General features: G+C 47.8%; 1 protein-coding gene across 5 annotated transcripts; it reads left to right on the forward strand.

Moving 5' to 3' along the window:
* Positions 1-10: 10 nt before the first annotated feature.
* Positions 11-6,828, forward strand: LOC308579640 (uncharacterized protein). Of its 5 annotated transcripts, XM_081214213.1 has the most exons (6): positions 772-852; positions 1,248-1,292; positions 1,737-2,295; positions 2,420-2,548; positions 4,303-4,429; positions 5,366-6,828. In XM_081214213.1, the coding sequence occupies exons 3-6, from the start codon at positions 1,828-1,830 to the stop codon at positions 6,130-6,132; spliced, it is 1,491 nt and encodes a 496-aa protein (XP_081070339.1). In that variant the 5' UTR covers positions 772-852; positions 1,248-1,292; positions 1,737-1,827; the 3' UTR covers positions 6,133-6,828. The 5 variants fall into 5 exon arrangements, with proteins under 5 accessions (XP_081070340.1, XP_081070337.1, XP_081070341.1 ...); XM_081214214.1 differs by lacking the exons at positions 772-852; positions 1,248-1,292 and adding an exon at positions 11-435; XM_081214211.1 differs by lacking the exon at positions 1,248-1,292 and having other exon boundaries at positions 753-852.
* Positions 6,829-13,242: the final 6,414 nt, after the last annotated feature.

The raw sequence follows: 13,242 nt of genomic DNA on the forward strand, positions 1-13,242 counted from the left end.
CCTACTGGCTGATGTTTTGCTCTGGTATTCCTGGCTGGTGTCCTTGTTTTTTGTCCAAGGGAACCCTCAAATTTCTCCATTAACAAAACGTACCCAAAGCTTTCAAAATGTGCCCTTTCCTGCATTTTGCAGCTCAGCAATGTATAGTCCCAGGAGAGGCAGGAACAGCGTGTCTTCCTGTTCCTCCTCAGCTGAGACCTGCCAGGATGGAGACCTGAGAGCCACCTCTCAATATCTGGAGGGCGGACCCATGGAAGAGGGAGCCAGCTTGTTTTCTCCTGCCCTAGAGGGGAGGGAGCACCCAGAATAAGAGACCCTGAGGACCAGAAAGAAGTTTCTGCTGCCTAAAGAGCAGGAAGAACCTTCTGAGGGGAAGAGCAGCAGAATCCCTTGGGAGATGGCGGACTCTCCTTCCTTGGAGGTTTTGAAGCAGAGGTTGGATGCTGTGGCTGAGATGCCTGCCTTGCAGGGGGGCTGGAATAGATGACCCTTAGGGCTCCCTCCCATTCTAGGATGAGGTTCCTTGCTTCCTGCAAACCCCTTTTCCCTGCAACCTCTTCCTCCAGTTTCTGGCCAAGGGAGGGAGCGGATCACAGACCAAGCAAGAGCGTCCCCTCAAAATGAGCATCTCTGGGATTGTGCAACGCAGGAGAGAAAAGGCAGAGAGGACTGAAGAAGGTGGACTGGGCTTTGCAAGGGTTAAAGGGAACTGAGCTGCATTCCTAGAGAGGACAGGTAGTAAAGGGGGCAGGTCCTCCAGAGGAAAACCCCCTCCCTCCCCTTCCTGTAAGGGGGGGGCGGGTTGCTTTCAGCTATTGCAAATGCTGCCTTGCTCTCTTCCAAGGGGATCTGGTGAGTCTATTCCTCCTCCCCCCCCCAGGGTGCAGTGGGGAGAAGGGGGGGTCCCAGGGATGCAGCAGGGGAGGGTGGCTCATGTGGGGGGGGAGCCCCTGAGAGCAGGGGGTCCTGCCAGGGAGGGGCGAGGTAGCAGGAACTGTCTCCTTCCTTTAGATCTTTTGGGGGCGGGGGAGGGGAGGAGGTTACCCCCCCTTCCAGAAAAAAAATTATTCAGAGCCCCCTGGGAAATCTAGCAGATAGAAATCTCGCTTCTTTAAATAAGGCTATCAGTAGGACTTCTGCTGTGTGTGACACGGGTCAGCGTCATTGCACAACAGAGGAAACACGTATGAATGGTTGCTCCCAAACCTCTTCCTTTGTTTCTCTCCTTCCTTTCTCCTTATTGGCAGAGGAGGCCAGCCAAGCAGATCAAGCCAAACTTTATGAGGAGCTGGGTATGTTTAGTTGGAGAAGAGGAGACAGAGAGGAGATAGGAGAGCCGTGTCACCTGGGGGTAGGATTCCAACCAATGGCTTCAAGCTACAAGAATGGAGATTCGGACTCAACACACCTAATCATTTTTCACGAGGCACCAATGACTCCCTTGTCAATCAGTTCTGACTTCATGCATTGACTGGAAGGATGGAGCAACCAGGCTGATTCGCCTCACATTAATCTCTTCGCTTGCCTCCAGAATTCCACAATCTCCCTTCTAGAGGCCTACATCTCCTCCTAATCCTCCTCCTCCTCCTCCTTTTTAGAAAGATAGCTCAGAATCTGGGCTGTGGTGCAGTCCTACCCTGGTTCCCAGCAAGACTCATCCATGCTTGTTCAGGGAACCTTTTTCTTCTCCTGATATTGTACAGCTTTTCTAACATAACAATGTAATTGCTTTGTAGGATTTGCTAGAACTTCTCATTCAGACAGACAGAACTTGGCAGAAGACCAAAAGGTTCCTTCCGATCTCTCAGAGGCTTCCTGAGAGCACAGATGGATGAGCGAGACACAGCTGGCCCTGGAGCAGGAAGAGGCCATGACATCCAAACTGGGAGCAGTGGGGGATTCTGGGAAAACTCTGTGCAGAAGATCCTGGGTGAGGAGGACACCCTCCGCTCAGAGGTGCAGAGCCAGCAGTTGAGGCAGTTCTGCTACCAGGAGGCCAAAGGACCCCGAGAGATTTGCAGCCGACTCTACCACCTTTGCCGTCAGTGGCTGAAGCCAGAAAGGCACACGAAAGCTGAGATGCTGGACCTGGTGATCTTGGAGCAGTTCCTGGCTGTCCTTCCCCCAGAGATGGAGAGCTGGGTGAGGGACTGCAGAGCAGAGACCAGTTCCCAGGCGGTGGCCCTGGCCGAAGGTTTCCTCCTGAGTCAGGCAGAGGAGAGGAAGCAGGTGAGAGAGACTTTCCTCTGGATACTCCCAAGGGGCTCCAAACAGGATGGAGAACATCCAAAATTGGTCTGCTGATGGCCCATCCTTTTTCTGGGAATGAGATCTAACACCCTTAAAGTATCTGTCTTTGTCGTTCTCTTTCTTATATTTCTCACCATTCATTTACTGTTTTGAATCCTTGTTCTTTCAGAAAAGGGATCATTTTGCAGAAATGGACCTGGATTCCTGTGAGGCAGATGAAAGAATGAAGCCAGCAAGATCTCCATATTTATCTTTTCATGGGGGCAGAAGTGAAACAGCTGCTGTGGTACCAGATCAGGTCAGCGGAAGCTGTCTTGTGGGGATAGAGGCCGAGGGATGGAGCAATGTCATGGACTGGTTGGGCACAGAGGAATGGTGGGAGGAAGCAGCCGGGGAAGCAGAAAGGGAAGACGGCTCAGAGCCCAAGGAGTGGAGGTGGAGGAAAGAGGGGCGGTCAGAGGGAGAAGAGGAGAAGTCTGGGAAGAGGAGGTGTCAGAAGCTGATGGGGTAACGTGGCTTAGTGAGCTGGGAGACTCTGTGGCAGAATGCAGTGCAGAATCAGAGGCAGAAGTGGAAGGAGGTGAGTGGGAGGAAGGAGGTCGAGAGGCAGAGGTGAGTCAGGAGAAAGAGGAGCCACCGGGGGCTCCCTCTCCTTCTGCCAGTATCCACCCTCCCTGCTTGTCTCTCAGAGCCAGGAGTGGTCTGACAATGGAGGAGCAAAGGCAGGCTGCACACTGGCGCACTGTTGGATCGCTTGCCAGAAACCCCAGAGAGGAGAGGAGTTAGAAAGCTGTGGGGAGCCAGGGGCCTTCACTCTCAGGAGCTGATTTTATGAAGGAAGACCCTGACTCAATACTGATCTGGAGCAGAATTCCAATGTATAGTTAGCAGAGTAAAAACCTAAAAATATTCCAGGATTCCCAAAAAATGGACCAGAGGCAATTGTATTTCATCCAGCAGAGTTTTACTGCTACTGAAGGCAAATGATCATAATGGTCACAAATCCAAAACCTTCAGGATTGGTCTTGTCCATAAGAAATCCAGTTGAAGCAGACTTAACCTAAACTTACCTAAACTTATTAAAAGTCTAAGCCTTAACACTTAACCTTAACACATACCATGTACAGAACACCATCAGGAAGAGAGATAGAAATATAGAAAGAGAAAGTGAAACCCTGGCTTCTTCTGGCCTCTTCTGATAGTCATCATGACCTTGACAGAAGACTTGACAGAACCACACTAAACTTCCACCGAGACAACTAGTCCATTAATTGATAGACAATGCAAATTGACAGACCCACACAGCCAAGTCTGTGAACATCGTGTTCTTGCTGATAAAGAGTAAACTCCAGCTGTGAACTGTGGGATTTCCTGCCCAGATAACTCTGTGACACCAGCCTTCTGAATGTCGCCTGTAGGATTCATCTGTAGTTGCAGTTTTCATGGAATCCTAGAGTTGAAGGGGAACCCAAGGGTCATCAAGTCCCACCCCCTGCATTGCAGGAGTCTCAGCTAGATCACCCAAGACAGATGGCCATCCAAACTTGGCTTCTTGTATTTCTATAATCATCACTGAGTGCTAAAATAGGCTTCTAAGCGGTGGAAAGACGAGAACAATTAATTTCCAGGATGCACCTAGCCAGCCCCAGCTGCTGCAAAATGGGGCCTGCCCCCCATTCCTCCCCCTCTCCATGCCCCCATGAACCCCTTGAATTTGGCTCTAGGGCATTGGGAGGGAACCTCCCCAGAACAACTCACGAGGAGAGGAGAAAGTGGTTCCTTCCATCAGGGAAACTGGAATGCTTGCGTAGGCAGAAAAATGTAAACATAAGCTGGAGTATCACCTATTTGCAAAAAGACGAATACCCACACTTAAAATGCAGAATAAAAGAATTCAATTAAAACGTTAAAATAGGTACCCATAATTAAAATGTGCAGCAAAGCAATCCTATTGAAATAACAGAGCAATTAACAGGAAGGAAAGAACAGAGCATTGTGTAGCAGACCATATTTCTGCTGTCTCAAGGGAGGACATTTCTCTTTTTCTTTTAGGGTCCAGTGTGCTTTGAAGATGTCGCTGTTCATTTCACGGACGAGGAGTGGGAGTTGCTGGATGCTGACCAGAGAGCGATGCATAAGGACGTCATGGAGGGGAATCGGGGGATCGTGGCCTCTCTTGGTAAGCCTCCCTGTGGGATTGTCCTATCTGCCAGGAAATTCAAGAAATACCTCTATATGACAAGCCTCATATATTTTCACAGAGCTCAACAGCACCCCCTACAACACCTGGGAACTTAACACCCCCATAAGAAATAGTAAATTACAGTTTTTTCTGTGAACAATCTTCCTCCAATTCTGCCTCCTTCTACCACAGTTGGACTGATTTGAACTGCCCAGGCATCTTAAATGTCGGCTTCAGAGTTGTTAGAAAAGATAAGTAGCTTCTGTCAGGTTTTCTGTTATTGTTTTTGCTGCTGTCAGTCTTGGGTTGACCAAAGAGACGACTGACACTGGAGATGGAGGGGATGCCATGACTGGGCCAAACAACATCTGCCCCAGAGAAGAGCCAGGCTGATTGAATCTCAGGTAGTACTAGCAGTGATAATAATAGCAATAATAATAATTTTTATGTATACGCTGACCATCTGGCTGGGTTGCCCCAGCCAATCTGGGAAGATTCCAACACATATACAGTGGTACCTCTGGTTGGATATGGGATCCGTTCCGGAGGTCCGGCCAGATCCCGAGGTTTTTGCAACCCGAGGATCACTGTTCTGCGCATGCGCATGGATTTGCCGCTTTAATAAGCTGATGTTTACATAACCAGAGGGTTACGTAACCTGAGGTGCTACGGTATAAACATGAAACAGTAATAACAACAATCTAATCTAATGAAAAAAGTACAAAAAAATTAAAATGAGTAACTTACTTCAAACAAAGCAAAATTCAACCATCGATTAGACTCCAATAATAAATACATTGGGTTATTAAAGATAACAAAGATAATAAGCACACAGCCAACTGCCTTCTCTACAACAAATTTAATGAGCATTATTCCCTAACTGGGGGCTCCATTTGTTCCTGAGGCTCTAATCCCTTTTTCTCTCCATTGCAGATTGTGATGAATTGGAAAGCAAGAAGAAAGGAGACTACAACACAATCTGCAGAGTGGAGAAGGCGCGTAAAAATTTTCAGTGTGGAAAGAGCTGCAGTCAGAGCTCCCATTCCACTTCCCATAAACGAAATCTCATTGGAAAGAAACCCTATCAGCACATTGCATGTGGAAAGATGTTCAGTACAAGGTCCTCTCTCACTTCCCATCAAAGAATTCATACAGGGGAGAAACCCTATCAGTGTGTGGAATGTGGAAAGAGCTTCAGTAGGAGCGACCATCTCAATACCCATCAAAGAATTCATACAGGGGAGAAACCCTATCAGTGCATGGAATGTGGAAAGAGCTTCAGTAGGAGCGACCATCTCAATATCCATCAAAGAATTCATACAGGGGAGAAACCCTATCAGTGTGTGGAATGTGGAAAGAGCTTCAGTAGAAGCAACCATCTCACTTCCCACCAAAGAATTCATACAGGGGAGAAACCCTATCAGTGCATGGAATGTGGAAAGAGCTTCAATTACAGCTCCCATCTCACTTTCCATCAAAGAATTCATACAGGGGAGAAACCGTATCAGTGCGTGGAATGTGGAAAGAGCTTCAGTCAGAGCTCCAATCTCACTAGGCATCAGACAATTCACACAGGGAAGAAAACCTATCAGTGCATGGAATGTGGAAAGAGCTTCACTCATAACTCCTCTCTCACTTCCCATCAAAGAACCCATACAGGGGAGAATCACGGAATTGTAGAATTGTGGAGCTGGAAGTGAACCCTGGTGCAATCTATTCCACCCCATGTGATGCAGGCATAGCAAGTAAAGCATCCATGACAGATGGCCATCCAATTTCACTTGCAAACCTCAAAGGATGGAAATTCCCGCACTCCCAAGGGATCCTATCCACTAACAGCTCTTGCTGTCAAAAAGTTCTTCCGCATGTTTAGTCAGTCTTTTTTTAAAAAAACAAACAAACTTGAAGGCATTGGTTTGTGTCCTTCCCTATGTTTGGCGGCTCCCAATTGAGTGTTAAAACAATACAGCATTAAATATTAAAACTATTATTAAACTATTAAAAATAGCTATATGCGCAAAGAAGGGCTTCCTCTCCCCTGCCCCCGTCCTGAATCTTCCATCACTCAGCTTCATTGGATGTCTGGGACTTCTCTGGCCATTTTTGCCAGGCCAGGCACAATTTCACAAACTTCCATCATGTTGCCTCTTCCTCATTGCTCTAAACCAGCCTTTCTCCACCTGTGGGTCCTCAGATGTTGTTGGACTACAACTCCCATCACCCCTAGCTAGCAAGGCCAGAGCTCAGGGATGATGGGAGTTTTAGTCCAACAATATCTAGGGACCCACAGTTTGAGAACCACTGCCTAAACTAAGACGTCCCAAACCCTCCAGCAACCTTTCCAAATATGTCAAAATAAAAAAATTCCTTCCAGTAGCACCTTAAAGACCAACTAAGTTAGTTCTTGGTATGAGCTTTCGAGTGCATGCACACTTCTTCAGATACACTGAAACAGAAGTTGCCAGATCCTTCTATATAGTGAGAAGGTGGGGAGGGGTATTACTCAGAAGGGTGGTGGGAATGGGAGATTGGCAGATAGCTGAGATGAGCCTGTTGACGACTCTTAATGGCTGTAATAGGTCTTACAGGAAAAGGCAAGGGGTGAGAAGGTGAGAAATGGCTTAGTCATGTATAATGGGATAAGAATCCAATGTCTTTGTTCAAACCAGGTCTTTAAGGTGCTACTGGAAGGAATTTTTTTATTTTGACTATGGCAGACCAACATGGCTACCTATCTGTAACTTTCCAAATATGGGAAGTCATTGCCGCGTCTCTCGGATCATTTTCTTCACCCCTTTCTGTACCTTTTCCAACTTTGCAACCTCGTTTTCGAGGGGAGGCAACCGGATCTGTACGCCCTGCAGCATTGCAAAGTAATAGCGTCCCCTTTATTTCCCACCCGTTTCCTAATTAATCCTGGCATGGGCTGCGGAGCTCATACCTTTGATCCAGTCACTCTGTTTGGGTAAGAAACAGATGAGAAGTGCACTTACGGCAAGTGCAGAACCCAAAGAAAAACAATATAAACTCTACCAGTTCCTTGGTGCAGATGGCCTACTGAGTTGACCCAGGAAAGTTCTGGGTGGGGCTGGGCTTTTCCTGTTTTTCATAGCTTCTCTGCTTACACAAAGGAGACTGAGCAGCTGGCAGACAGTCTTCATGAGTCCAATTCTGGCTGCATTAACAGAAGTGCAGTGTCCAAGGGAAGTCATAGTGCTGATCTATTCTGTCCTGGTCAAACCCCACCTAGAGTCCTGGGTCCTATTCTGGGCACCCCAGTTGAAGAAGGGTATGGAGAAGCTGGGGGTGCTTAGCCTGGGAAGGAGGAGACTGAGACAGGATCTGAGAGTCATCTTCAAATCTCTCTAGAGCTGCCCCATGGAAGATGGAGCAAGCTTGTTTTCTCCAGTGTGGTGTAGTGGTTAAGAGCAGTAGACTCCTAATCTGGTGAACCAGGTTCGCTTCCCCACTCCTCCACATGCAGCTGCTGGGTGACCTTGGGCTAGTCACACTTCTCTGATGTCTCTCAGCCCCACTCAGCTCACAGTGTTTGTTGTGGGGGAGGAAGGGAAAGGAGAATGTTAGCAGCTTTGAGACTCCTTAGGGTAGTGATAAAGCGGGATGTCAAATCCAAACTCCTCCTTCTTCTTCCTGCTCTGGAGGGTAGGACTCAAACCAGTGGCTTCAAGTTACAAGAAAAGTGATTGCAACTAAACATCAAGAAGAACGTCCTGATAGTAAGAGCTGCTTGACAGTGCAAAGGTGGTGTGCTCTCCTTCCTTGGAGGTTCTGATCCTGAAGTTGGGTGGCCATCTGTCCTGGGTGCTGTAGTTGAGATTCCCACATTGCAAGGGGTTGGACCAGACAGCCCTCAGGGTCTCTTCCAACGACACAATTCTGTGGTTCTAGGGGGAGAATGTGGATGCAGTAGAATTACACGCCCTTGTGGTCTCTTCCAACTCTATGATTCTATGATTCTATTTTAAACTAATGTGGGGGAGGGAGACAGTGCTCCTGAAGGTAGGAGTCTATCAATTAATGAAGATGATCATCCAAATGTCATAGACCAAATGGAGCAAACAGCACGCAGATCTAGATGATGCCTTCCTGGAACAGATGGCCAAGCATGCAAAAGGAAGGGAGATGGTAGTAATGGGGGACTTCAATTACCCGGATATTTGTTGGACGTCAAACTCAGCCAAGAGCATAAGGTCAAACAGATTCCTCACTGGCCTTGCAGACAACTTCATTGTCCAGAAAGTGGGAGAAGCAACAAGAGGAACAGCCATTTTAGATCTGGTCCTAACCAATGTTGATGACCTGGTAAGTGGGGTAGAAGTGGAAGGATCATTAGGCGCGAGTGATCATGCTCTTCTGAAGTTTACTATACAGCGGAAAGGAGCAGCCAAGCATACTAGGACTCAATTTCTTGACTTTAAGAAAGCCGACTTCATAAAACTTAGGGAAGTGCTGGGTGAGATCCCATGGACAGTAATACTAAAAGGAAAGGGAGTTCATGATGGCTGGGAGTTTGTTAAGAGGGAGATAGTAAAAGCACAACGTCAGGCAATACCAATGAGACGGAAACATGGAAGGTGCCTAAAGAAGCCAGGGTGGCTATCTAAAGAACTTTTAACTGAGTTAAGATTAAAAAAGGATGTGTACAAAAAATGGAAAAGGGGGGAAACCACCAAAGAGGAATTCAAACAAATAGCCAGCACGTGTAGACACAAAGTCAGAAAAGCTAAAGCACAGAATGAACTCAGGCTTGCTAGAGAGGTTAAAAGCAACAAAAAAGGTTTTTATGGGTATGTTCGTAGCAAAAGGAAGAACAAAGAAACAATGGGGTCACTCAGAGGAGAAGATGGTGAAATGCAAACAGGGGACACAGAAAGGGCTGAACTACTCAATGCCTTCTTTGCCTCAGTCTTCTCCGATAAAGAAAACAATGCCCGACCTGAAGAATTTGGAGCAAATGATTCAGCAGAGGAAACACAGCCCAGAATAACTAAGGAGATAGTACAAGAATACTTGGCCAGTTTAGATGTATTCAAGTCTCCAGGGCCAGATGAACTGCATCCAAGAGTATTAAAAGAACTGGCAGATGTGATCTCAGAACCACTGGCAGTCATCTTTGAGAATTCCTGGAGAACAGGCGAAGTCCCGGCAGACTGGAGGAGGGCAAATGTTGTCCCTATTTTCAAAAAGGGGAAAAGAGAGGACCCAAATAATTACCGCCCAGTCAGTCTGACATCAATACCAGGGAAGATTCTGGAGCAGATCATTAAGCAAACAGTCTGTGAGCACCTAGAAAGGAATGCTGTGATCACCAATAGTCAGCATGGATTTCTGAAAAATAAGTCATGTCAGACTAACCTGATCTCGTTTTTTGACGGAATTACAAGCCTGGTAGATGAAGGGAACGCAGTGGATGTAGCCTACCTTGATTTCAGCAAGGCATTTGACAAGGTGCCCCATGATATTCTTGTAAAGAAGCTGGTAAAATGCGGTCTTGACTCTGCTACCACTCAGTGGATTTGTAACTGGCTGGCTGACTGAACCCAAAGGGTGCTCATCAATGGTTCCTCTTCATCCTGGAGAAGAGTGACTAGTGGGGTGCCACAGGGTTCTGTCTTGGGCCCGGTCTTATTCAACATCTTTATCAACAATTTAGATGATGGACTCAATGGCATCCTGATCAAATTTGCAGATGACACCAAACTGGGAGGGGTGGCTAACACCCCAGAGGACAGGATCACACTTCAAAACGACCTTGACAGATTAGAGAACTGGGCCAAAACAAACAAGATGAATTTTAACAGGGAGAAATGTAAAGTATTGCACTTGGGCAAAAAAAATGAGAGGCACAAATACAAGATGGGGGACACCTGGCTTGAGAGCAGTACATGTGAAAAGGATCTAGGAGTCTTGGTTGACCACAAACTTGACATGAGCCAACAGTGTGATGCGGCAGCTAAAAAAGCCAATGCAATTCTGGGCTGCATCAATAGGAGTATAGCATCTAGATCAAGGGAAGTAATAGTGCCTCTATATTCTGCTCTGGTCAGACCTCACCTGGAGTACTGTGTCCAGTTCTGGGCACCACAGTTCAAGAAGGACACTGACAAACTGGAACGTGTCCAGAGGAGGGCAACCAAAATGGTCCAAGGCCTGGAAACGATGCCTTATGAGGAACGGCTAAGGGAGCTGGGCATGTTTAGCCTGGAGAAGAGGAGGTTAAGGGGTGATATGATAGCCATGTTCAAATATATAAAAGGATGTCACATAGAGGAGGGAGAAAGGTTGTTTTCTGCTGCTCCAGAGAAGCGGACACGGAGCAATGGATCCAAACTACAAGAAAGAAGATTCCACCTAAACATTAGGAAGAACTTCCTGACAGTAAGAGCTGTTCGGCAGTGGAATTTGCTGCCAAGGAGTGTGGTGGAGTCTCCTACTTTGGAGGTCTTTAAGCAGAGGCTTGACAACCATATGTCAGGAGTGCTCTGATGGTGTTTCCTGCTTGGCAGGGGGTTGGACTCGATGGCCCTTGTGGTCTATTCCAACTCTATGATTCTATGATTCTCCTCCTTGGTGGAGACGGTTTGCTCTGTTGCTTCCAAGAAGAGCTCCAGCTCTCTAATTCTTTGGAGCGTAGCTACACGTTTCTCCAGTTGCTGGACTTTGTCTTCTAAGAGCACAATCAACATGCAATTGCTGCAGGTAAAGCTGCCTGCAACCTTTGGCAAGATGGCAAACATTGCGCAGGAACCGCAGGCGACTGCAGCTGTTCCCTCACCCTCCATCTTGAGAACGTGTCGTTGGGGGTGGCTACAGCGGTCCTCCATCATAAAAAGCGTGCTGCCAAGGAGTGTGGTGGAGTCTCCTACTTTGGAGGTCTTTAAGCAGAGGCTTGACAACCATATGTCAGGAGTGCTCTGATGGTGTTTCCTGCTTGGCAGGGGGTTGGACTCGATGGCCCTTGTGGTCTCTTCCAACTCTATGATTCTATGATTCTAGACTACACCCAAAGCCTCTTTGTTTCCACAACATGTCCAAAACAATGGCACAACTTTGCAACTGGCTTGAGGGCAACTTCCCTCTCGTTGAGGTCCATGAGAGGGTCTCCCCTGCACAAAGCTACTTCTTCTCAACACGCTCACCCTAGGATGCCAGAGCTCTGGATGTGGTGCAAGTCAGGATCTTTTAGGCTGCCCTTGATTGCCCTGTGGACCATTCTCCAAGTAAACAGGCTGGATTCTTTGGAGTCTCCCAATACACTTAGAAGCTTTGTTAAGGAGAACCCAGAACCCACCGTTTTTTGTTGCCTTACGGTTGCCCATTTCATCTGCTTAGCCAATCCAAATATTCACGGCCAACAGGTCCCACCCCTGTCTCCGGCAACTCTCTCCCATGGGAATGGCTTGTCTCCCCTTCTTCTCTCTGTGAGAATCCAGGGAACGGGAAGGGGAAAGAAACCAAGCTAGAAGATGATCACAGGTGGTTTTTTTGGTGTGTTTTTTTTTTTTGGGGGGGGCTTCTTAACAGTCCTGTGCGGCACCTTGAAGGCTCTCCGATTCTGACTCCAGTCCTATCTCGGAGCCACTTCCTTTGTGGGATTTGTCAGCCCCTCTGAGGCCCCCCCAGGGCGCCTGCTCCGCTGAGAGGAGGGTGTCATAGCACAGGTAGCAAATCAGCTGTTGCTCTGCCCCTTGAGGGATTCCCAGCTTCATTTAATTGGCCAAATATTCCAAAAGGGCGTCACCCGCCACTATAGAAACCCTCTCACCCCCGGCAGCAGCAATGAGGTGGTACAGCTTTCAGGTGCTAAGAGTGTGTCCCTGCTTTGGGAGGGGGAACACAGCCCCCCAGCAAAGTTTGGGGGATGAGCCAAGAGGTATAGCCGGACAATGGAAGGCAAAATGTTGCAGGAATTTATGTATAGGGGTTTTTTTTTGGGGGGGGGGTTGCCCCTGCAGCAGATATCATGCACATGCAGCCCATTACCAAAATCAGCACCATCACTTTTGTGACTTTTGTGACTTGTCCTCACAAAACACTTCATCACAGTTTCTTCCTATCTGTTCAAAGGGCCTTTGCTGCATGATACCAAATGTAAGAATTCACTGATAAATGTATCTATGTACTGGCTCACTGGGAAAACTTCAGAAATTCATATAGACATGTGAGCTCAGCTACTCAGCAGCCCCTCTGCCTGAGGGATAAGCAGCTAATAAAAGTTTGGATTCTCTTTTGACCGGGGATTCCATCTTGCTTCGTCTTGTGGCAGGTGGCTGACCCATGGAAGAGGGAGCCAGCTTGTTTTCTCCTGCCCTAGAGGGGAGCACCCAGAAGAAGGGACCCAGAGGACCAGAAAGCAGTTTCTGCTGCCTAAAGAGCAGGAAGAACCTTCTGAGGGGAAGAGCAGCAGAATCCCTTGGGAGATGGCGGACTCTCCTTCCTTGGAGGTTTTTAAGCAGAGGTTGGATGCTTTGGCTGAGATTCCTGCCTTGCAGGGGGGCTGGAATAGATGACCCTTGGGGCTCCCTCCCAGTCTAGGATGAGGTTCCTTGCTTCCTGCAACCCCCTTTTCCCTGCAACCTCTTCCTCCAGTTTCTGGCCAAGGGAGGGAGCGGATCACAGACCAAGCAAGAGCGTCCCCTCAAAATGAGCATCTCTGGGATTGTGCAACGCAGGAGAGAAAAGGCAGAGAGGACTGAGCAGGGTGGACTCGGCTTTGCAAGGGTTAAAGGGAACTGAGCTGCATTCCTAGAGAGGACAGGTAGTAAAGGGGGGGCAGGTCCTCCAGAGGA

This window comes from Podarcis bocagei (assembly GCF_964188305.1).
Source record: "Podarcis bocagei genome assembly, contig: HAP1_SCAFFOLD_501, whole genome shotgun sequence".
In the NCBI taxonomy this organism is placed as follows: Eukaryota; Metazoa; Chordata; class Lepidosauria; order Squamata; family Lacertidae; genus Podarcis; species Podarcis bocagei.

What these genes read in the sequence shown, in the direction of transcription:
- LOC308579640 (XM_081214214.1), top strand. Translation starts at nt 1,828, where the DNA reads ATGGATGAGCGAGACACAGCTGGCCCTGGAGCAGGAAGAGGCCATGAC. An exon ending in CTGCTGTGGTACCAGATCAG is followed by an intron (nt 2,549 to 4,302) that starts GTCAGCGGAAGC and finishes TTTTTCTTTTAG; the next exon opens with GGTCCAGTGTGCTTTGAAGA. An exon ending in GGGGATCGTGGCCTCTCTTG is followed by an intron (nt 4,430 to 5,365) that starts GTAAGCCTCCCT and finishes TCTCCATTGCAG; the next exon opens with ATTGTGATGAATTGGAAAGC.